At 42.7% G+C, this 20,648-nt stretch overlaps 2 protein-coding genes across 2 annotated transcripts in view; one reads left to right on the top strand and one right to left on the bottom strand.

The window, feature by feature from the left end:
* The first annotated feature begins 290 nt into the window (after nucleotides 1-290).
* Nucleotides 291-11,444, top strand: LOC140268833 (uncharacterized). The gene is made up of 11 exons (XM_072363823.1): nucleotides 291-714; nucleotides 1,808-1,895; nucleotides 2,851-2,952; nucleotides 4,122-4,187; nucleotides 4,333-4,361; nucleotides 4,473-4,610; nucleotides 4,744-4,830; nucleotides 7,285-7,359; nucleotides 7,481-7,587; nucleotides 9,247-9,427; nucleotides 9,546-11,444. Exons 1-11 carry the CDS (start codon nucleotides 556-558, stop codon nucleotides 10,533-10,535), a joined length of 2,022 nt encoding a protein of 673 aa, XP_072219924.1. The 5' UTR covers nucleotides 291-555; the 3' UTR covers nucleotides 10,536-11,444.
* dnah9l (dynein, axonemal, heavy polypeptide 9 like) overlaps nucleotides 11,141-20,648 on the bottom strand; it is a 30,615-nt gene continuing 21,107 nt past the window's right edge. The window contains exons 61-89 of the mRNA XM_072363822.1: nucleotides 20,489-20,602; nucleotides 20,143-20,286; nucleotides 19,690-19,872; nucleotides 19,546-19,551; nucleotides 19,262-19,363; nucleotides 18,750-18,884; nucleotides 18,455-18,628; nucleotides 18,187-18,319; nucleotides 17,955-18,057; nucleotides 17,643-17,765; nucleotides 17,326-17,530; nucleotides 16,939-17,103; nucleotides 16,677-16,817; nucleotides 16,230-16,400; nucleotides 16,034-16,156; nucleotides 15,747-15,940; nucleotides 15,360-15,508; nucleotides 15,073-15,200; nucleotides 14,754-14,891; nucleotides 14,531-14,620; nucleotides 14,250-14,441; nucleotides 14,055-14,174; nucleotides 13,737-13,796; nucleotides 13,388-13,570; nucleotides 12,934-13,116; nucleotides 12,620-12,735; nucleotides 12,256-12,368; nucleotides 12,004-12,144; nucleotides 11,141-11,897 (exon numbers count right to left, since the gene is read on the bottom strand). Coding sequence (XP_072219923.1) covers nucleotides 11,650-11,897; nucleotides 12,004-12,144; nucleotides 12,256-12,368; nucleotides 12,620-12,735; nucleotides 12,934-13,116; nucleotides 13,388-13,570; nucleotides 13,737-13,796; nucleotides 14,055-14,174; nucleotides 14,250-14,441; nucleotides 14,531-14,620; nucleotides 14,754-14,891; nucleotides 15,073-15,200; nucleotides 15,360-15,508; nucleotides 15,747-15,940; nucleotides 16,034-16,156; nucleotides 16,230-16,400; nucleotides 16,677-16,817; nucleotides 16,939-17,103; nucleotides 17,326-17,530; nucleotides 17,643-17,765; nucleotides 17,955-18,057; nucleotides 18,187-18,319; nucleotides 18,455-18,628; nucleotides 18,750-18,884; nucleotides 19,262-19,363; nucleotides 19,546-19,551; nucleotides 19,690-19,872; nucleotides 20,143-20,286; nucleotides 20,489-20,602 — 4,077 coding nt within the window. The 3' untranslated portion in view covers nucleotides 11,141-11,649. The remainder of the gene's footprint in view (nucleotides 11,898-12,003; nucleotides 12,145-12,255; nucleotides 12,369-12,619; nucleotides 12,736-12,933; nucleotides 13,117-13,387; nucleotides 13,571-13,736; nucleotides 13,797-14,054; nucleotides 14,175-14,249; nucleotides 14,442-14,530; nucleotides 14,621-14,753; nucleotides 14,892-15,072; nucleotides 15,201-15,359; nucleotides 15,509-15,746; nucleotides 15,941-16,033; nucleotides 16,157-16,229; nucleotides 16,401-16,676; nucleotides 16,818-16,938; nucleotides 17,104-17,325; nucleotides 17,531-17,642; nucleotides 17,766-17,954; nucleotides 18,058-18,186; nucleotides 18,320-18,454; nucleotides 18,629-18,749; nucleotides 18,885-19,261; nucleotides 19,364-19,545; nucleotides 19,552-19,689; nucleotides 19,873-20,142; nucleotides 20,287-20,488; nucleotides 20,603-20,648) is intronic.

Raw genomic sequence — 20,648 nt, 5'->3', positions numbered from 1 at the left:
GGAGCTTTATATAGCAACAGTTATCCAGGAAGACGGAATGCCCTGGATGCCAGTGACCATATTTGAGCCGTGTGTCTGATACAGGAACACCGCACACACTGACTACAGTCTTATACATACTCACTTCCATCTGCTTTATCCTTAAGCTTGTGTGTGTGTGTGTGTGTGTGTGTGTGTGTGTGTGTAAGCTTGCACTCAGTGTTGTAGTTGCACTGGATCACCACTATCAGGCGTAGTTACACCTCGACAGGCAGTGACAGTCGACTTTTCCTGATGCACGGGGGGGGGGGGGGGGGGACTTCTCTCTCTCTTTCCAGCACTTTCTGGTTTCTTCTCCCTGGCGATCTGTTCAGCTGACTGACAACATCCCCTCCGACCCTGCGGTGGAACCTACTGTGCCTTTCTTTAGTCCTCATCCCGAGCTCTCTGTGCTGATTTGGGACTTGTACACAGTAGATCTGACTTGAACGCAAACGCTTTTTTGGGGTTTGTGTGTGTGTGCGCGTGTGTGTGTGTGCGCGTGTATGCGTTTGAGTGTGGGTGAGTCAGTATGCCATGTCGTCCCGTGGCTCGTCGTTTGTGCAGATAAAGCATGAGGACTTGCTCTTCTATGAGAACTGTGGAGGAGGCAGCTTTGGGAGCGTCTATAGAGCGCTCTGGATATCCCAAGATAAGGAAGTGGCTGTGAAGAAACTTCTGAAGATCGACAAAGAGGTAAAGGGGAAACACACAACCACATACACACCAGGACACTTATTCATCTCTGGAGTAGAGACAAAGAAGCATAATCCTGGTATGCAGAGATTACATTACTTATGAGCTCTTTTTTTGTGGTACATTAAAAGTCTGGATTTCTGCAAGCATCCATTTTGATTTGATTTCCTCGATTCCCGTTAGATCTAAAGCCCTCTCCCTCCCTCACTCGTCCCACTCCTCTGTTGCCTGCCATGGAACATTTGTTTATCTTAAACATACTTCTCCTCCTCCCACTCTTTGGTAGATGGAGCACTTTTGCTTATCCCTGACCTCCCCGTTATCCTCCCTTTGTATGTTAGGTTCTTTGGTCATTTGAGGCTGGGCTGTGGGCTTCTATCAGTGTGACCCAGACGGTGACTTAAAAGCAGGGGTGGTACAATAGACGCTCACAACCCCGTCTCAGGAAACTGTGGAAGAATAAAGCACTGTTTCGGTTGTGGCGGCGGATTTTAAACAACTTATACTGTAGTCTGTAAAATACACACGTACATTACAGGCAAATTTCATGCACATGGCTGAACTATCAAAAAACACACTAGGAAGAGGTTTTGATTCGTGGAGTGACTCACTTTTCTCACAATCACACACATGCAGGGGCTGCAGACGTGTGCGTGTGGATAGATGGATCAGTGCAATTAGATGGGTCTCGAGAGCACCGAATCTTTGTGGGTCTTTTCCGCATCTTTTTCAGCAACTCTTCTTTTCTAAGAGCACACACGCACGGGCGTGCTAAGCAATTTGAGAAAAGATTTTGAGAACAATTGCGGAATTTACGTGATTTGTTGTGACTGATGGGTACTTATAGTGTTGCTTCGCAAAATGTGCAGTGTGTGTCAGCGCTGATTAATGGCGTGTTTGTCACTGCAGTGTGGGAAATCTCTGTTTGGAGAAGTTCAGCCCTCCTAATGACACTGTCACAAATGACTTTGAAACTGGAAAACACAAGCTTAAACATTAAGTAATCATTTTTTTCCCCTTAAAGGTTGTGCTTCTTCTAATGAAAGTGTTTATCTTTCTCAGTTTGTCCCTTTTTTTTTTCTCCCTCATCCAGGCCGAGATTCTAAGTGTACTGAGTCATAAGAACATCATTCAGTTTTATGGAGCTGTGCTGGAATCTCCCAACTATGGCATTGTCACAGGTCAGATCCCATGTGTGAGTGTGCGTGTGTGTGTGTGCTATTGTGAGGTTCATGTTTCTTTTCAGATGTCCTCACAAGAACATAAAACTTAAAAGGAGGGATTGACAGTGTAGAATGATACCTGAACTCAAATGTAACACTTTACTTAACACAAAACACAAAAAGTTTGTGCCATCAGCTGATTGTCAGGGCAAGGTTTAAGTTGAGATGCAAATGATTTAGGATAAGGTCACAGTGTCTTGTCATGTAAAACTACACAAGCTTGTATGTATGTATTAGTTTTTCTAATGTGTATTTGATCCAAGATGAAGAACCTCACTGACACATGCACGTGCTTCGATGGCCGCTCGGTGTTTAACTATCAGAGCACACGCTAAACACTGGTTCCTGCTGTTCCTCCTGGCAGGACATTTGTAACTGAGACCAGCATGTTTGGAGGAGGTTGTAATCCTGGATGGGGTTGTGTGATTAAGATAAAGCACTGACACACCACTACAGACTTATCGAGCAACAATTCTTGCTGCAGCTGAGTCCAGGTCCACTGCTCGCTAAAAATAAATAAAAAAAAACCTACGGTAGACACTGATTAGATGTGGCTCCAGAGGTGGATTTTGCTCTCAGTAACATTCAGACTTTAACTTCCATTTCTACTCTGTTGAAAGGACAATATCCTCTGTCTCTCACTTGTTGATCTGTCAGATTACAGGAAAACGGGAGACATTAAAGGTTCTTATAGAATCTGTGTACTGTCAGTTCGGAAAGATTCTGAATTGATTTATGCCTTTAGTTCAGCTTTATGGGTGGTTTTATTAATCGCTCTGCTCATTTTTCATTGTCTAATTACAGAATGTGGAGCTGTGCACAGGCACACATGATTTGTGTTTTTAATCCTTTCACTTATTCTTACCTCTACTTCTGTGTGTGTGTTTGTCTGTGTGTGTGTGTTACCTCACAGAATACGCAAGTGGAGGGTCTCTCTATGAGTACCTTTCCAGTGAGCAGAGTGAGGAGATGGACATGGAGCAGATCATGACGTGGGCCATACAGATAGCCAAAGGTACCCTTGAAGGAATGATCATTTTCAAACATAAATTCTATACACTGTCGTTATTTTATACAACAGAAAAGGGATCCATCACAAACCGGATCCAGAAACTGTGGACTTCACTGTCAGTCATTCCTCTGTGTTTTGTTTGATGGACGTTAAGAAGTGCTGACTGGGGAAAAAATTAAATAACACCAATCACAAGTCAAATTTCCTAGTCTTAATGGAAAACACAGATATAACATTATTATTTAATTTATTTCTTAACTTTAGTGAACGCTTAACTACTAAAGAGAAATTATTAAAAAGTAAGAGCAAAACAGTTTGAAGTTCCCCCTAATATCCCCCTGTAATGTTTACCTGATAGTATAGCATATGCATCTTGCTCATGATTGTGGTGGAAAATGAAAGGAAAGTAAAATATTTACATTTTTAAGTTTTAGGTAAATAGATTAAAAAAGAAAAAATTGCGCCATTAGTATTTATCAGAATTAATCAGTGGTCTGCTCTGTCCTCGATTAGATTAGCTTTATCACATAGCAGTGAATATACATTTTTTTTTGCATCTTTTTTTACTTTATCTCAAAGAGAATTTTTTAAACCGCGAGCTTTTATCTAATTCATCATCAAAGTCAGGAAAAAGGTTGCTTTAGCAGCTTCACATTTGTAACTTACACACTTGTGATCAATACATCTGGGTCAACTAAAATCGATGTACCTAACTTGTCATTTGGGGAAATGATAGGGCAGGTACATCCTAACATTAGCACATATTAAGGTTTGTCCAGAATAGTCATGAGCTGGCAGAGACTGAAGCCTAAGTGCGTCTGTGAGCTTGTGTGATGCAGCTGCAGTGATTAAAGTGGAGCAGAAAGATGGAAATGCATCCTAAATTACAATTCTGCTGAATAACTGACTCAAAGACTAGACTAGGCTTCGACATAAGATCATTTTAATATTTAAGTAAGTTTTAAATGGAAGACTTTCCCGTTGCGGTTTTCTGCTTTAATCATAATTGAGGTCAAAACTGCTTCTGATTACACAGATCAATCTGTGAATTTCTGCCGTCTGAACCAAAATGTTGTGGAATGAAATGGCATCCAGATATATCACAGAGTAAAACAACATAAAGTTTTATCTATTCCCCCCCCCGCGGTTTCTAATCATTCATGTCCTTTCAGGAATGCATTACCTTCATGCAGAAGCTCCGGTCAAAGTGATTCACAGAGACCTTAAGTCACGAAACGGTAATGGGATCTCAACTCTGTTCTGATGTGTTCCTCTAACTTGCTCTCTGCACACTGTGTATCCTAGTTGTGTAGCAGCTTCATCATATCACATTGTTACTTGTTGTTGAGAGTGTTGATTGGTTTCTGTATTCTCTATTTACAGTGGTAATGACAGTGGACAAAATCCTGAAGGTTTGTAGCTATAGTCGTGTGTTTCATCTTCTAAAAAATGTGAAACACAGCTTGTGTTTTGTGTTTTTTTTTTAATCAGTATTTTTTTTGTGTTTGGACTTTGATCACTAGATTTGTGATTTTGGAGCGTCTAAGTTCCTGTCGCACACCACCCATATGACGGTGGTGGGCACTTTTCCTTGGATGGCTCCTGAAGTTATTCAGAGCCTACCTGTCTCTGAGACCTGTGACACTTACTCCTATGGTGTGGTGAGTCGGCAGCAAGGTGTAAATATCAATAAAGCCAGGAGTCAAACATCTGCACTTCCTTGTAGCAATCAGAAAAGTACCACTGAGTACTGAAACCTGTAAACTGTGTGTAATGTGAGTGTTCTGCCCCCAGGTGTTATGGGAGATGCTGACTCGAGAGGTTCCTTTCAAAGGTTTCGAGGGGCTGCAGGTTGCATGGCTGGTGGTGGAAAAACAAGAGGTAAGCTGCACATACACGCAGACTAATACAGCGTTTTGAACCCTCTGTGAGCATGTAGACCCACCAGACTTACAGACTGCTGGAGGCACAATGCAATGCTCTCATGGTTTCCACTGTGAGCTGGTGAGGCTGAGTATTTTTAGGCCTGATGTCAGTTCTCTGCTCATGTAAGGCCTGGATACACAGCAGTGGAGCCTGGCCAGACTCTCTGCAGGCTAATGCGTTTACAAATGCACGGGAAAGAGAGAGGGGGGAGAAAAAAGAAAGAGGAAAAAAAAACTACAATGATGGAAGGTTTTGTTTCTAGAGGTTTATAGGTGGCAGGAAGTGATGGTTATACCGGGTCAGTGTTTCAGTTACACACTTTTTCGCAGCCCCACACACAAGCACACTGTCGGCAACAAACAACTAAGAGAACATGATTCCTTCATAGCTGTTGGCTCTTCTCCAAATACTCTCCCTAAATAACTCACTCTGTCTCTCTCTTCCTCTTTCCCAGTCTCCCCCTGATTTCCCTCCATAGCTACACCTCTCCTCCTGACCCTTCAACTTGCTCTCTTATCCACTCAGAGTTGGGGATATTTTAGGATTAATCCCCAGTGAAAAACTGTTTCCATTCACTGCTCTGCACTATGGAGCTTTCTGGGTACATACAGATCTTTGATTCTGCCAGGGGTTCTTAAATACGACAACAATTTACCTCAGTGTTGTGGTTGCCGATGCAGATTAGGAAATGGTTTAACAAAACACGCAATTTTCTGTCCATGCTAGTTTTGGTTAAGGGCTTTTTCTATATCGACTTCAAATTGACTGAGCGCTGGTTACTCTACAGTAGCCGAGTTAAAAGATAAATGGGATTAGTTAATCCTGTAAGCAGATTTGAAGCCAGATTGGAATTCTTAAAAACACATTTTTAGAATTTGTTTCGAATAATTTAGAAGTGGTTTGAAAACCACTTTTAAACATTTGAAGGAAAGTCAAACAGTGCCGGTTACCTTAGTACTTTAAATGCTGGCTCTGATGGTGCCAGGGACATTTTTGAAAAGTTTAGTTGGAATTATAATCATGCAGCAGATGGGGGACAGCAGACAAAATAATCAGTGAAATCCTGGCAGAGCAATGGAGTTGGAATAATTAACGCAGTGTATTCAGAGGAGATGGATAAGCTATTTGGAACAGATAAAATAGCAGTGGATCCAAGGCACGATGACAAGCTGACATTTTGGACAACTAGCTGGTTATTTTAATGCGATTGAAAATAAAAACATCATTGTAAATCTTATCAAATCACTCTTTCAAAGTCTTAATGATACAGATTAGCAGTCGGTCATTTACATGTGATTGTTGCTACTTAGCAAATAGCAGTATGCTAACGTATTAAGCTAAGATGGCAATCTTGGCAAACATAGTGACATACCAACTATGAGCACGATTGGATTGCCACATGATGCTAGCATAAAATTCGGCCAAGCTAACAGGAAGTGCCACCTCATAGAGGCATTACATACAAAGATAAGTGTCGTTTATCAGAAAGGTTTCCTCTAAGGTACAGAACTGGTGTTTAAGCTAGTTACTTTGGACATTTAATTCATGATACTGTAATTCAACATTTAATTAATTCAAAAAGGACATAGGCTAAATTGTAAATAACAAATAAAATTATATTCTGTGTAACAAGTTAAATACTTTCTCTTTTCACCATTATTACACCCCCCCATTTTGTGGTTTTATTTTTTCAATTTATATTTTATCATTTTCATTATCATTTTATTTCTATTTATCTGTTGGTGTAGGCTGCGCACCGCTGTTGTGAGTGATTGGCACTTTTTCTCTGAATCTTGCCTGGGGCCCTTTTGTGCGAGGTTCGCTCTGACTTCGTGTCACAGTGTGAAAATATGTTCGCTGGTCCTCCTAAATTTACAACGGGCGCGAGTGTGCATGGCAGTTTGTCTCTGTGTTGGCCCTGTGATGGACAGGCGACCCATGGTTGTTAGAAATGCCTATCCTGGTTATCACCTGATGATAACCAGGCTTCAGCTTTCCGACAAACTTGTGCTGAAAGAAGCCTTTGGTGTGTGAAATGGAAGATTTTTTTTCCTATAAACGTACATACCAGAATGTAAAGTACATTTTTGTCATTAGGGGGTGTTGAATTGTTCTCTCGACAGTAAAGACAAAAAGCTACAGAAATGTATAAATTTTTAAGGTACACTGCTTGTTACCTTCTGAGCCACAGCTGTAGCAGCAGAGCATGTGTACTTTTTAGGAACCATTCCTGCACTTTGATATCTTAGTGTGCAGCAGACTGTGACTAGGGTCATTTTGACTGTTACTGTTTACTTAGACACACATATTCATTATCTAAGGAAAATACCTTTTAAAGCCAAGTTTTTATTGCTGTAAAAGTAAAGGCTTATGTATATGTGGTGTGTGTTTGTGCATCTGAATATCTAGAGGCTGACCATCCCTAAAAGCTGTCCAGCAAGTTTTGGAGAGTTGATGAGGAAATGCTGGCAAGCAGACCCAAAGGTAAGATAAAACTGCCAGGGGATGAGATTTTGAAATGTTCCATGCAGCTCACTTAGAGGAAATACTTGTGAAGCTGATAAAAATACGTTTTTATCTCCTGCTTCCATCTATGCACCGACAGGAACGTCCACAATTTAAGCAGGTGCTGGCAACCCTAGAGACCATGGCAAATGACAGCAGGCTACCAGACCAGTGTAACTCTTTCCTACATAACAAGGACCAGTGGAGGTACACACACAAAAGCACACACAGTCTTGCAGACATCCCAAAGAAAGTGTAACAGCTGTTTAGATAAACATAAGTCAATGCACTAAAGTGTCCTTACACCAGGTATACATATAATACAAAACATGCCAATGCACCCGCACGCATACATGTTACATATACGCAACTCTGTGGACTCTGGAGAAAAGTTGAATGCGTGACCCTGCACTCTGCCTGAGTCTATATTAAGCTCTCTGGAAAGTGTCCATGGAAGAGATTCCTCTACTCCTGTGGGGGGTGGGGGGGTGGAGGAGGGCAGGGGTTTGGTTGTGCAGCGCGGGGGAGAAAATCAAATGTGAGTTGGCGAGGAGAAGTTCAGGGAGGAACAGAAATGTATTGTGTCGATGTGAAATCTGAAACACTGAGCGAGAGAAACAACAAGGATAGCAGAGAAACAAGGGTGGACAGATGTCAGCCGGGGTGGGGGTGGGGGGTGTGGGCAGCGGACCAGGAGAGAGAAGGTGTGAGATTCTGTGCATATTTAACATGAGCGCAGCGAAGGCAATTAATTCTTGAGTGAAGTTTTGGGTTTGGGTGGAAAAACTTGGACGTGGAGGAGGAGGAGGAGGAGGCGAAGGGGCTGGATGAATGAGTAGGGAAGTATGGGAGGAACAGAGGCGGTATGGCTGTGCGTCGAACCTCTGTCTATATTTAGCTGCTGTGAGAGCTGATTGTTTGTGAATGCATGTTCACGGACAGTCACTCTCCAACTCCCACAGTGACCTTTTGTGGAAGCAGACAGTACTGCAGTGAAATATTTTCAGCTGATGTTATCAAAATCCTCGACACGAGCAATATTCTGTGGTACAGCAAGGACAATCACTACAGTAAGTGTGATTAATATAGCCAGCCAACGACAATGCTAATATACCCATATTGAAACAGGCCAGCTTAAGAGAATGGCAAGCTTATTGTCTGCACAGAACCTGGATTGTTTCTAAAGAGTTTCATAATTTAAATAAATCTTTATTAACAACATAATGGCATATAAAACCCACTGCATATGAGTCTATAAAATGAACACACTGCTGAATGTATTTGGTAGCATTGTAACTACCAAATAACTCAGTTGGCTGTGTTTTAAAGGTGATTTGTCTTTCCATGCTCTTTGTCCTCATACTGACCTGTTGACAAAAAAATTCAATATATAACTGAGCTAATGTTTTGTCACTCTGTGACAATAAACATACCTTTTTTATTCCCAGAAAAATCCTCAATTTCAACATTTGATATGCTGTTTCTGTACTGTTTTCAATTAAGGAGACGGTTGAATTGATCTGTTCTCATTCACATGTTCCATCATGTCCCAGATTTTAGGGAAATGAGGTGGTATACTCAAAAAGTTGCTCTAAAGAAACTAAAATTAGCTGTGGAAGCTGCTCAAAAAGTGCCTTTCATTAAAGGCTTATCTGAAAATGGCAAAATATACTATAGACTATATATAGGTCTGAAATATTCATTCAAGTTTCCTCATTCTGAGGAGCTTTTTGAGTCAAAATGTGTAACTATGGCAGTTCTTTTGTGATTACAGTGACGTTTTTGTGCAAAATGACACAAATCTGTATGCAATTGGTCACGACTAATGTTTAGTTTGTGTTCATTCTTATAATGAACATAATACAGGTGTGAAATCGAGTCAACCCTGGAGCGCCTCCGAAAGTTAGAGAGGGAGCTGTACTCTAAGGAGAAGGAGCTGGAGGAGAGGGAGAGGAGGCTCAAGCTGTGGGAGGAGAGGCTGATGGAGAGGTCCAGTATGACTCCCAGTCCAACTTCTCTACTCATGGAGCGCTCAAACATCTCACCAGTAAGCAGCAGTGGAATAAAGTGGAAATTGCTCAGACCTAGTTTAAAAAAAAAAAAAACTTGATTAGCAGATACCTTTTTATGATGGAGACTCCCCTCTTCTGTCTTTGTTTTATCAGTTCTTCACTCCGATGTCGATCGGTTCCACGGGCTCCTTCTTCCGCTCACACTCTCAGGACTCCAACGGCACCGGGGTCAGCAGTGCAGGGGTCAGCAGCGCCGGTGTCAGCTGTATCCTCCGCACACTCAGCAATGGAGACACAGAGAGGGGGAGCAGTGCTGTGCTGGAGAGGGGGGTGGGTTCGCTCGACGGCGGGAGGCTGCATGCCATGTTCCGAGGGTTGCAGGGAAGGTATGGAGAGGAAGACGAGGAAGAAGAAGGAACTATTGAGGAGAAAGGCTGGGGGCAGAAGGAACGAAAAGATAGTGGGAGTCTGGAGGGAGGACGGGTACAGGTGACACTCAGGAGCTTCCCGGGAGGCGTAGTGGAGAGGGAGGAGAGGACATGGGAGGAGGGGGATAGGGAGAGAGGAGGGATGCAGAGAAGCAGAGTGACCACCATTGTCCGAGGGTACTCGGGAGGATTTGGGGAGGCAGAGGGAGATAGTGAAAAGGAGGGAGGATGGGAGATGGAAAAACTTGGAGACAGGTTAGAGGAGAGAGGGGTGGAGGGAGGGCTCGAAGGAGGAAGGCTGCCAACCATGTTCAAGGGTCTCCACGGGAGTTTGGGGGGCTTAGGAGACATGCTGTCCTTAGATATTGATAAAATGGGGGAGATGGAAAGAGTAGACGACATGGACATGAACATGGGTGACTTGGGAGTGATGAAGGTGATGGGCCATGAAGTCAGAAGTGAGTTGGGGGTCAGGGGTCGCAGGAGTGACATGGGAGTTGTAGTCCAGGGAGTCAGGGGCGACCTCAGTGAGGCCATCAGACACAAGATTAGAGGTGAAGTGGGAGTCGTTGGTCACTCTGGGATGCAGGTGAGCATGCGAGCATCGTCCAATCAGAACTCTGTGAAGAGCTGCAGCGTGCGACACGGAACAAAGATCAACATGGCTAAAGCTGCCATGGACATGATGGAGCTCGACTGGTCTGACAGCGACTAGGAGACACATTAGTGGGCACACGCACAGAAAGCACACCCCGAAAACCAAACTAAGGCCAAACTAGAAAAATTTTGACAGAATGTGCATAGTCTACAGATGAACAACAGAAAACATTTATTTTTTTGTTATTTTTCTTTTTTTAATTAAATGTTTGACTATTACACCCATGTGTACTGTGAAGTAGCAAGGAGCAAAAAGACAACGAAGCCTCTTTCAGACATGAGATCCTTAACATTTAAGACTTCATTATCATCTGTTTGAGCAACAGCATCGGGTCATTGGTCACTTTTACGTTTGCCTCCTCTGTGGCGCAGGCTGCAGCTCTACCATAAGTAACAGTAGAACGCACTCAGTAATTATTATTTTTTTCCACTTTTGTATTCAAATGATACAAATAAAAAAAACTTAGCTACTCCACCGCATAATAATTACAGGGAAAAGAGTGGAGCGATGAGAAGGCGATCGTTTCCCAAAGTAATCCATCCACCACTAGTTGTGCATGCGTATCCTTTTAATGTGACTGCATGCTGTTCAGACTTGTGTCATGTTGAAAGTTCTATAGAACCAACTCAGATTAGTCATTTTTTTTTTGTGTCTGAAGGGGACTCAAAGGGCTGTGTTGTCATGTTGTCAGAATGACTTCACCTGTGTAATTTATTGTACTATTAAAACTGCTACATAACATGCTGTAAGAGGTACAAGTGTAACAAAATAACACACTTGAATGCCGTTCTAATGAGGCAGCACTACTGTTTTTTTTTTTCTCCTGCTTATAGAGTATCGTTTGTTTGTTGATTTTGATTTGTTCAATCATGCTTTTATCAGTTCCATCCGTGATCTAGTGTGTGACATTTTGGCATTTTTCTCTGTATATTTTATTATTTTTCAATAAAAAGGAAAGCAGTCCGATTCCACTCCAATGACTTCTTCTCTGCTAAAGAGTTGCATTCTCCAGGAGTTACTCTATATGTCACACTGCATGTGGGACTGTACAGAATTAAATATATGGGTGACTACTGGTACAAAAGGAACATGCAGAGAACACTCCCCCAGTAAACACCTTTTTTACCAAATAAAATGTCCCTCTCCACCTGTAAATCTTCATTTGTGGTCTCTAAACACTGAGCAGCAGGGCCACTCCAGCCAGCACCCATTTGGCTGGTCGCTCCCTGGTTTTGAGACTCAAAGTCCATACATATGTGGGTCCTCTGATCTTGGTCTTGTAGAGTGGACATTCATAGATATTCCTGGTCTCCTGACGGTCATTGGGCACAGCTCGGACTGAGATAACCGGCATGGCTGGTGTCAAATCTTTCAGACGGGCCTCAGTGATCACCCCAGTCTGAGTGTCCCACCTTGCACCTGTTGAAAGACACGGGAGGGAATTTGCATGGTTTATTTTTTATTTGTTTTGCTCATGAATCCAACCTAAGCCCCTGCACCGCAAAAACAGATCATGTTTGTCTACCTTCCATGTAAAGTCCATACACATATGCACCCTCCCTGGCAGGTTGGTTGAACTCTTCCTTAAACTTCTTGGTCACATCCACTGTAAGATTTACTCTATCCAGAGGCCACTCGTTTTTACGTGCCAGAGACTGCATCACAGCTGAAAAGCAAGCAAAAGAGTCGTGTTTAATGATGAGGAAACACAAGATACAGGCGAAAGGGGGGAAATGAAGTGGAGCCATTTATGACTTGGTAGAACTGTCTGTGTTACCAGTGAGAAAGGACTGTGGGTTGAACAGCCCAGATAGCCAGACGACACTGGGCAGAGACAAGTCCTGAGTCCAGCTGTCCAGCTCTTTACAGCGCTGCATCACATCGTTATACCTGACGCGCACACATAAAACAGACAGAGAGCTGTTTGGATAATGTCAGTCATCTGGATACTTCAGAAACAGAAACTGTTAGGTAACGTAGAGTGATTAATCCCTTTATGTGACATTCAGTAGCACACAGTCTAATGAATGTACTACTTTTTCACATAAGCAAAGAGACTAAAAGGACTAAAATGGATTTGACATATAAAAAAAATCCCCCTTAGAATTAAACAATCTTAGTACTAAAACTGAAACACAAACCATATAGCCAGGCTGTAGGTAGATGGGTAGGCCAGTTTGGTCCAGGTATCAGGGACATCGTCAAAGAACAAGGCTGTCTGAAGCTTCTCCATCTCAGATGACATAGCCAGTTCACCCTTAATAGAGACATCTGTTATATCTCTATAGACACACTTGTCTTACATAGGGGATCAGTGAAATATTTCCATGTTAAATTTGAGACGTTGTTGTTACTGCTTATCTGTCAAATGAACTGTAAAGGTAATTTCACAGGGCTGAGATTATGAGGACCGAGCTGTAAACAATCATAAAAGCACCGAGAGGTATAAGCGTACCTTGAGTCCCAGGTCCAGCTCCCTCAGTGAGCGACGCATCTCACAAATGAGTGTGTTCATGCGCTCACATTCCTGGAAGCAGACCAGGATGTACGGCGACCGTTCAGCTGTTTTGGAGGTGATGTCGGACATATTGTATTCTTCTGGCAGCTTTTCCAGGACTTCATCTAGAATAGATTTCACCTGCAGGTGAGGATCGCGACTAATTAGTTGGAGCATAGGAAAAAAAGGCATGAAATTGTAAGACCTACAAACGTCTGACTGTCTTGTCTCTAGAAGAATCACAGGTGCTGGGATTGAGACTGATTGCAACTCTGGATGATCAGTTCATGTGTTTTTGTTTTCTATTTTGTTTTTCTTTTTTTTTTCCTTTTGGCTAAGGACATTTCCTTATGTCCTTATTGAGAAAGATGAAATCTCATAAAGACATCATTGAACTTGTATGTGTAGCTACCTTCTCCTCCAGCGTCTGTGAAGCACCCTCCCCCATCACAGCATCAGGAGACTGAAGCTCCAGCAGAGTGTGAAAAAGGTTATCTGACGTCACCGTCAGAAACTCAATCTCTGCATTCGGGTGCAACCCATAATGCACTGGGCTTTCATGGGGCAGCATCTCATCTATGAAGTCATGGTAGCCCTGAAAAGCACTTTTTTTTTTTAGTATACCAGATGTATAGTCTGTCCCCATGACTGACTGCAATATTCTTCAACTCAATCTGCACATCACAGGTTAAAAATTCAGTTTTAGACTAGATAACAGGGCAGTGTCACGGAGGTGAAGGTGGAACTGTGCGTTACCTAACCTGGTAGTCCAGATTGGAGGGGACGACAAACCCAGGTGCCAATGAAAGTTTCCGGTCAAACTGAGTGATAATTAAAAGAAACAATAATAATGATGATTTAAATAATGCACATTGCACATATTAGTCTCCCGTCTCAAACTAGCATAATTGCTTCAAACTGGAGCTAACCATTAGACAGAAATGGCATTAGAGAAGCATCTGTTCCTAATTACTGTCAGTTCATGGTCTACGTCTTCTTTTGTCAGAGTGAAGCTGAGCATGCAGCTGACACACCACAGTCTTGTTCCTTTGCCTTTCTTTCATGAACATATACAAAACCTGGTTGGGCTGCATGTATTCCTCCAGATACGTTCGGCAAAGCCGTCTGTCCCAGTCATCAGTGATGTGTCCTCCATACATGATCTCCCCAAACAGATACCTCAGGTCCTCCCATGGCACCTTGATTATCATAATCATATAAATCACCGCTGATACAATCACCCCTTCGCTTATCATCATCAGGACACACCTCACCTGTGCATTAGCCTCCAGGTAGTTGTAAAGAACATTAACAGATATAGTAAGGTCCCCGGTGTTGAACGGATACTTTCTGTTCCAACCTTGGGGCCCAAACTTCCTCCTCTCCGCCACACAGGCATGAAAGTAACACAGAGAGAAAAGGATTGTCTTGAACTCCTGCTCACGGCTGCACTGGTCCAAAATGTCCTGGAGAGGGGCCAGTTAATGGATGGTCAACAATGGTCAAACTGGTCAATAAGACAAAAATGACAATGCATAAAAATAAAAAACCTCACCTGGTCAAAGTTATCGAGAGCGGCATGCAAATTGGCATGCATGCCTGTAGGAGGTTCATTGGTGATCTTTATGGCATTTTCCAGAATGCCCTGAGAAACACATTGATAGAAGATAAAAAGATGAAAATCTTCATTGAGTGTCCCTGTTTAAATATAGAAGTAGAGGAGAAACGCGGGTGGATTCATTCTACCCAACCTTATCGACCTCACACTGTCTTCCTACCTGCGGTATAATGTGTTCCTGGGGTGTTGATGCTGATTCAGCACTCATAAACACTCTGTAGTCTGGATGACTGTTCTCACAGCAGCGCTCCAGGAGCTTCTCAAGTGCACCGAGCCAGCGACCAACCAGGTGGATGTTCTGCAGTAAACAAGAAAATGATGGCGTAACAAAACAACACTGCTTAGAATAAAATGAATATTCTATTTAGTTTAGTTGTTTTAGTTGTTTTATGCAACCACAAACACAACCAAAATTGGTTTTATTCATTCAAATCGACAGAGGCCTATCTATTCCAATTCACAAAATAAGACAATCAGACCTGCAATATAACCCAGTGACCCTCCTTAGAAGCGTTCTCCATGGCAAGCTCAGCCACAGTTTCCTGTCCCTGACCCAAAGAGACATTGTGAAGCTTTCCAAGGTCTATAGTGAAACCCAGCTTCCTTCCTGAGGACACAAAGGCAGGACTTTTTGTGTGCCCCCAGACTAAAATCTCACATTTCAAAAATGAAAAAAAAAAAAACACACAATTTCACAACAAAGTATAAGTATAGTACAGGTACATGATGGGAATTCAGTGTGTGCATGTTTCTTTGTCAACTGTACCCAGTGATTCCACATCTTTTAGTGGGTCCACTCCAGGTGAGAGAATGAAAAACACAGGAGAGGCAGGACCACTTTCTCTAAAGGATTTTGCAAATTCAGTCTTTCGGCCCTCTGTATACTTCACCCCAAGCTTCTCCTCCACAAAGTTCCTTAAGGGTACCAACAAGAAGCGAAGAAAAGGCTTGACCTCAAAGAACACTCACAAAAAGGTGCATAACTAAAAGAACATAAATTCCATTTCATAAATGTGTATTTTCCAAGACCTTTTATCCATTAGCTATCAAGAACATAAGGCATAAATATACTCATATTCAAAATTCGGCTAAACGCATTATAATATCTGAAAAATCAGAGGGAAAAACACTAAATGGAAAAAACACTCTTTACCTAACAGCATAGGTCATGCGGTCTGGTCTCAGGGCTCTCATCATGATCAGCTTCTGCAGGGAACTTTTTCCCTTCCATTCCTGAGGAAACTTCTCCTTCTCTGGACACTCTGACTCCACCAGCTTCTTCCAGCGCTTTGGTGAACCTTCAATGTCTCTGTCCAGACCGCGAAACTCATCAGTAAAACTCATCACCTGGACCCAAACCAGAGACAGCGGGTGGTCATTTGAGGCGTGACGCGCGCACAGCAACACAAATGCGGCAAGTCTGCGCATGGGCTTGTGAACCTTGATGGCGCTCCATGCCGAGTTGGGCAGAAAGTCAAGGGGGCTGACATAGCAGTGGTCAATGCTGAAACGTAACAGGAAGTCCAGCTCTCGCACGTCTATCTCCTTACTCATCAGGAGCAACTGAAAAAAAAGGAGGATGCAGTCAGAGAGAAAACTCCATCTATCCCCAAAACAGACACAAATTTGTGCACACCTGGAAAGCGAGCTGTGCAGTAAAGATGAGCTTGTCTCTTTCAAATAGACCCCTGCTGATGTAGTTGAAGGTGGAGTATGTAACACAGTCTATCAGCGTGTTAACTCTGCTTTTTACGTCCTCACAGGCCTCCGCCATTGCCACCGCCTTGTGGAAAACGACATTGAAAGCCTGTGTGCAAGAGGAGGAATCATTTTGTGGGAATCCTTTGTCACTTGGTAGTTGGTTAGCTTGCATGCATGCCACTCAAACCTAAATATTTCATCTTATTCCTCCAGATTTACCATGAGGTCTTCATTACAAATAACAAAACATTCCTTTCAGAGATGGATAACAGCAATTGTTTATTTTCTGTTGTGGCATCTGAACTGGAGACACAGCACCAAGTCAATAGGCACTTTTGCCTGCCTCAAATCGAGTTTGTTTGTTTCTATCCCCTCAGGTTACCTTGAGGCTGAACTGGTACATAGGATTGATCTTGTTGAGATCATTCATGATGAAATACAGCAGAGAGGCTCTGACAGCAACAGGACGATAGTGTTCTCTTGCTTCATTTATCTTCACTTCGTTAACTTTAGCTTCAAGAACCTGAGAATGAGATGTGATAAGGAAACAGGGTGCAGAATTAGAAGATCTAAGCGGGTGGGGAATTCAAGTTATACAAGTGATCTTATACCACTTTATCACAGCTAAGCATGTAGCCGTTTACCTTCATCTCAATCTCGGCAGCAGTGTGCTTTGTAGTTTCAAGTTTCTCCACCAGCATGTTGTCACCAAGGAAGTTACTCTCTGCTGCGGACAGCCTGGTGAGCAGCTCATCCTCCAGAAGCTTCAGCTCAATCTTAAACATGTTCTGCTGCTTTGTCAGTTCACTCTGCAGAGAGATTGTGGAAACAACTCGACATTTTAAAAAGACTAACTGGAACCCAAAACGATAGGCCAATTCCACTAATTCAATGCTATCATAGCATGATTAATATAACATAAAAAAACACTGATGTTCATTGGTAGAAAAGTTATAAAGCACGAAGGTGAAGCCACACCTATTTGCCCTGTGATGCAGCATCAGAGAAAACTGACAACTACTGTATCCCACCTTTAGGTGCTCAAGATCTGGTCTCTCTTGATTCACCACCTGTGCCAGGAGCTGGTCCTCCAGCCCGTCCCTGGTCACTGTAAAATTGATGAGGGTGGTCTGGGCTTGAATCTCTGGCTTGTAGTGAGGATTGGCTAACTTTGTGTGAAGTATCAGCCTGAAGCCCGGGTGGAAGAAACACTCTTTGTCCCCAACCTTTATACAGCTGCAGCACAAAGGACGTGAGAGCAGAACAGCGTGATGAAGAGAGCAAAACTACGAGGAACAAATTGTTTTTTTTTTCCATACATATGCACACTCATGTGTCAGTGTGTTACCTGCCCTTCTTGATTGTGTGTCGCCCCAGAAGAGGGTCAATAACAGGGTCAATAGTCTCCTCGAGGTTCTCAATGAGCACAGTGTCACCTGCCACTACAGCCTGCTCAATAACGTCTACGTATCTGGAACAATGTGGAACATTAAAAGATTTATTTGCGCTTCCTCCACTTTAAAAGCTTTCCCACAGATAGAAATGATTGATTTCAGCGAGTACGTTTGTGCACAATGTGGCTGGTATATGAAAGCATGTGAAAGATCTAAACTGAAGGCACTTATCAGGACTTCAGGATAGTAAAGATTGAAACTCTCACCCTCTCTGCCCTAGGCTGACAACCTTGAGGCTGTTACCATAGCGACTCTTGATCCACTTGATACCCTGCAGCTGAGGGTCAATGAGAAGAGGCCAGCGCTCACCTGCAACAACACACACATTACCGGGAGATCTGCCAGAGTCACAAAGCAAAGCCTGCATGGCACCACTTTGAATGTTAAACAGAGACCACTGTTATAGGAAGGCGAGGTACATCTAAAACCTCTTCTCACAGTTAGTGAGGATAGTAGCATTCTGAGTGGACATTTTGTCTCCCGGCAAGCCTTCGTTGTTCCACTGGGCCACTGTTGCATCATCAGTCAACATTGACACAGGATCCAACCCCCCTGTCATAGGGATGGGCACCTGATGAAAAAACATAAAAGAGGTTTGTATTCATATATTCATACAGGAATATATCCCTGTTTGCCCCCCTGCCCCCTTGGAGCGAACAGGGACTAATTGTAATTACAGAATAACTGTAGGAGAATATCGTGAAACCTTCTGGCTGAGCAGAATTGGCATCCAGAGGTTTTCTAGCAGCTCTCTCCTGTACTTCTTGGAGAAGGAGCCGGCGTAAGAAATGAAAGCTGCAGTTAGGAGAACATCACCACAGAGAGTTTCCTCCTGTTCGTGGTACTGAGCCACTGAGTGGCCCCAGCGTACATTCTCACTCTGAAAGACACACACATGTCCTCCACACTGATGAAAAATGATAAACTGCGCTTTCAGAATCTCGTTTCAGAGGTAGGAATGAAAATGATCTCCTGCTACCACTTGATTTATGTGTGCTCACCTCCAGTCCCTTTACCAGCCGATTGGCTAGCTCTATTGTCTTGTTAGTACGGTTGACCTCTTCCTGAAAGCGAAGCTTCTCTGAAGTGGCTTTCTCAAATTCTGTTGTCAGCGTTTCCAGACTACTATCCAGTTCCTAAGAAAGATGAGAAAATCTTCTTTTGTTACAAATATAACTATATCATATGAGCCAGTCAATAATATAACCAGAGAAAACTGAAAGACCTTAAAAGCCTGCATCAAACTTTTTTTTTTCTAAAATATACCAAAGAAGAGATTCAGTTATGAACAGCTAAAGCAAATCAGACATTTTCCAGAGCAAATGAAAATTAGATGTTGCTGCGGGAGAGGTGATAATGTCACAATTTTTAGCAAGAAGTTCATGTTCTAGGGCCTGCCTACAGCATAAACCATTTTTGTGAGTAATAAATAATCACTGTGAACAAAAATCTATTTTACTTATCTACAATGAAGTAAGTAGAAATAAAAAAATCGATGATTTTGAAGACTCACAGCGAGTTTTCTCCTGATGACCTCAAGTTTCTCAGCAGCCTCAGCCAAATCTGCATTAGCCTGAGACAGACACATCCTCTTCATCTCCACCTCACATAATACCTGGACAGATGCACAAAGAAGAACTTCTGAGAGGAAATTACAGTACAACCTTTCACTTATAGGAAAAGAAATTTGAAAGAGGGCTTCAAGATATCATAAAACAGCATACAGTTGACCTTCACCAACACACTCGATATCAATTTTAAAATCCTGGAAGGACAAGATGGCGGCCATGTACTTACAAAAATCTATCGAAGGCAGCACAAGAGATAAAAAGGGAGAAAGAAAATAAACCTGTCAAACAACAACACAGGGTTGTAACATCACCTATGGACTTAGCGTGGGTGACTCGAATTATTTGTGACAGCTTGGGTTCACGTGTGTACCTCATGGAAGCGTATGATGTTGATCACCCAGGCACAGAGGCCTGCAGCGGCTGAAGTTTTCTGTCGGACAAATTCAGGGTTAAACTCTGGGTCACTGAGGTACTCGTCTCTCACACACCTCACCGTGGCTTCAGGGATATGCTCTTTGTCAAAGTTCACCAGAGCCTGCAGGAAATCATCCACCTGAACATGCATTTGTGTGGATTAGACAAAACCACGTCGCATTACATTATTCATTCATTCATATCTTTGAACGTTACCTGGATTATGAATTATGAGCAGGAACTCAGAGAGAGAAGGACATAAAAGCGAACAGCGACAACACACAACTTCTAACTTTATAACTTCCTTTTTTTCTACTTTTCTTTGTTTTATTCAGGATAGCATTGCTGAGATTAAATGACTTTATGACATTAGGTGATTTATGTGGAAAACCTCACTGTAAATCATCACCTTGCTCATAACCATCTTTGAGGCCTTCCAGCTGCGATCTTTAGGGATTCGGCCTTGGGGAGACAGCAGCACCAGAACAGCTGCTGAGACGTTGGTGACAATAGCTGGAGGGTTGGGAAATGTCCTCAGCTCTGTCAGATTCAACTGGATCACACAGACAAGCAAACACCCATGTAGCTTTTTTTTTTCTTTTTAGGGGATGGATCAGAGACAACTTTGTGACACGTTCTCCTTCTACTTACAAATGAAACTGAATAAAATAGATGAAATAAGATTAGACAAATAAACCAAATGTAGAGCATGGTGGACTCAGGTCCCTACATTTACGTGGATGAAAGCACTTTACTCTGTTAAGTGTATTGAGGGCTGTGTTGGCTGCCTGTAGGGCAGGTTCAGCCTTGGCCAAATCCTCCTCTGTCTCCTGCTGCTGTTTGGTCACTTCTGCTTGAATTGCTGCTACCTGAGCAATCATAAGAGCAAAGAACATATGCAAAGTCATCTACTGT

The sequence above is a fragment of the Leuresthes tenuis genome, unplaced genomic scaffold, assembly GCF_036924035.1.
Source record: "Leuresthes tenuis unplaced genomic scaffold, fLeuTen1.0.hap1 SCAF_14, whole genome shotgun sequence".
Taxonomy (NCBI): domain Eukaryota; kingdom Metazoa; phylum Chordata; class Actinopteri; order Atheriniformes; family Atherinopsidae; genus Leuresthes; species Leuresthes tenuis.
The sequence above is the reverse complement of the archived record's forward strand: the minus strand, read 5'-3'. Positions and strand labels throughout refer to the sequence as shown.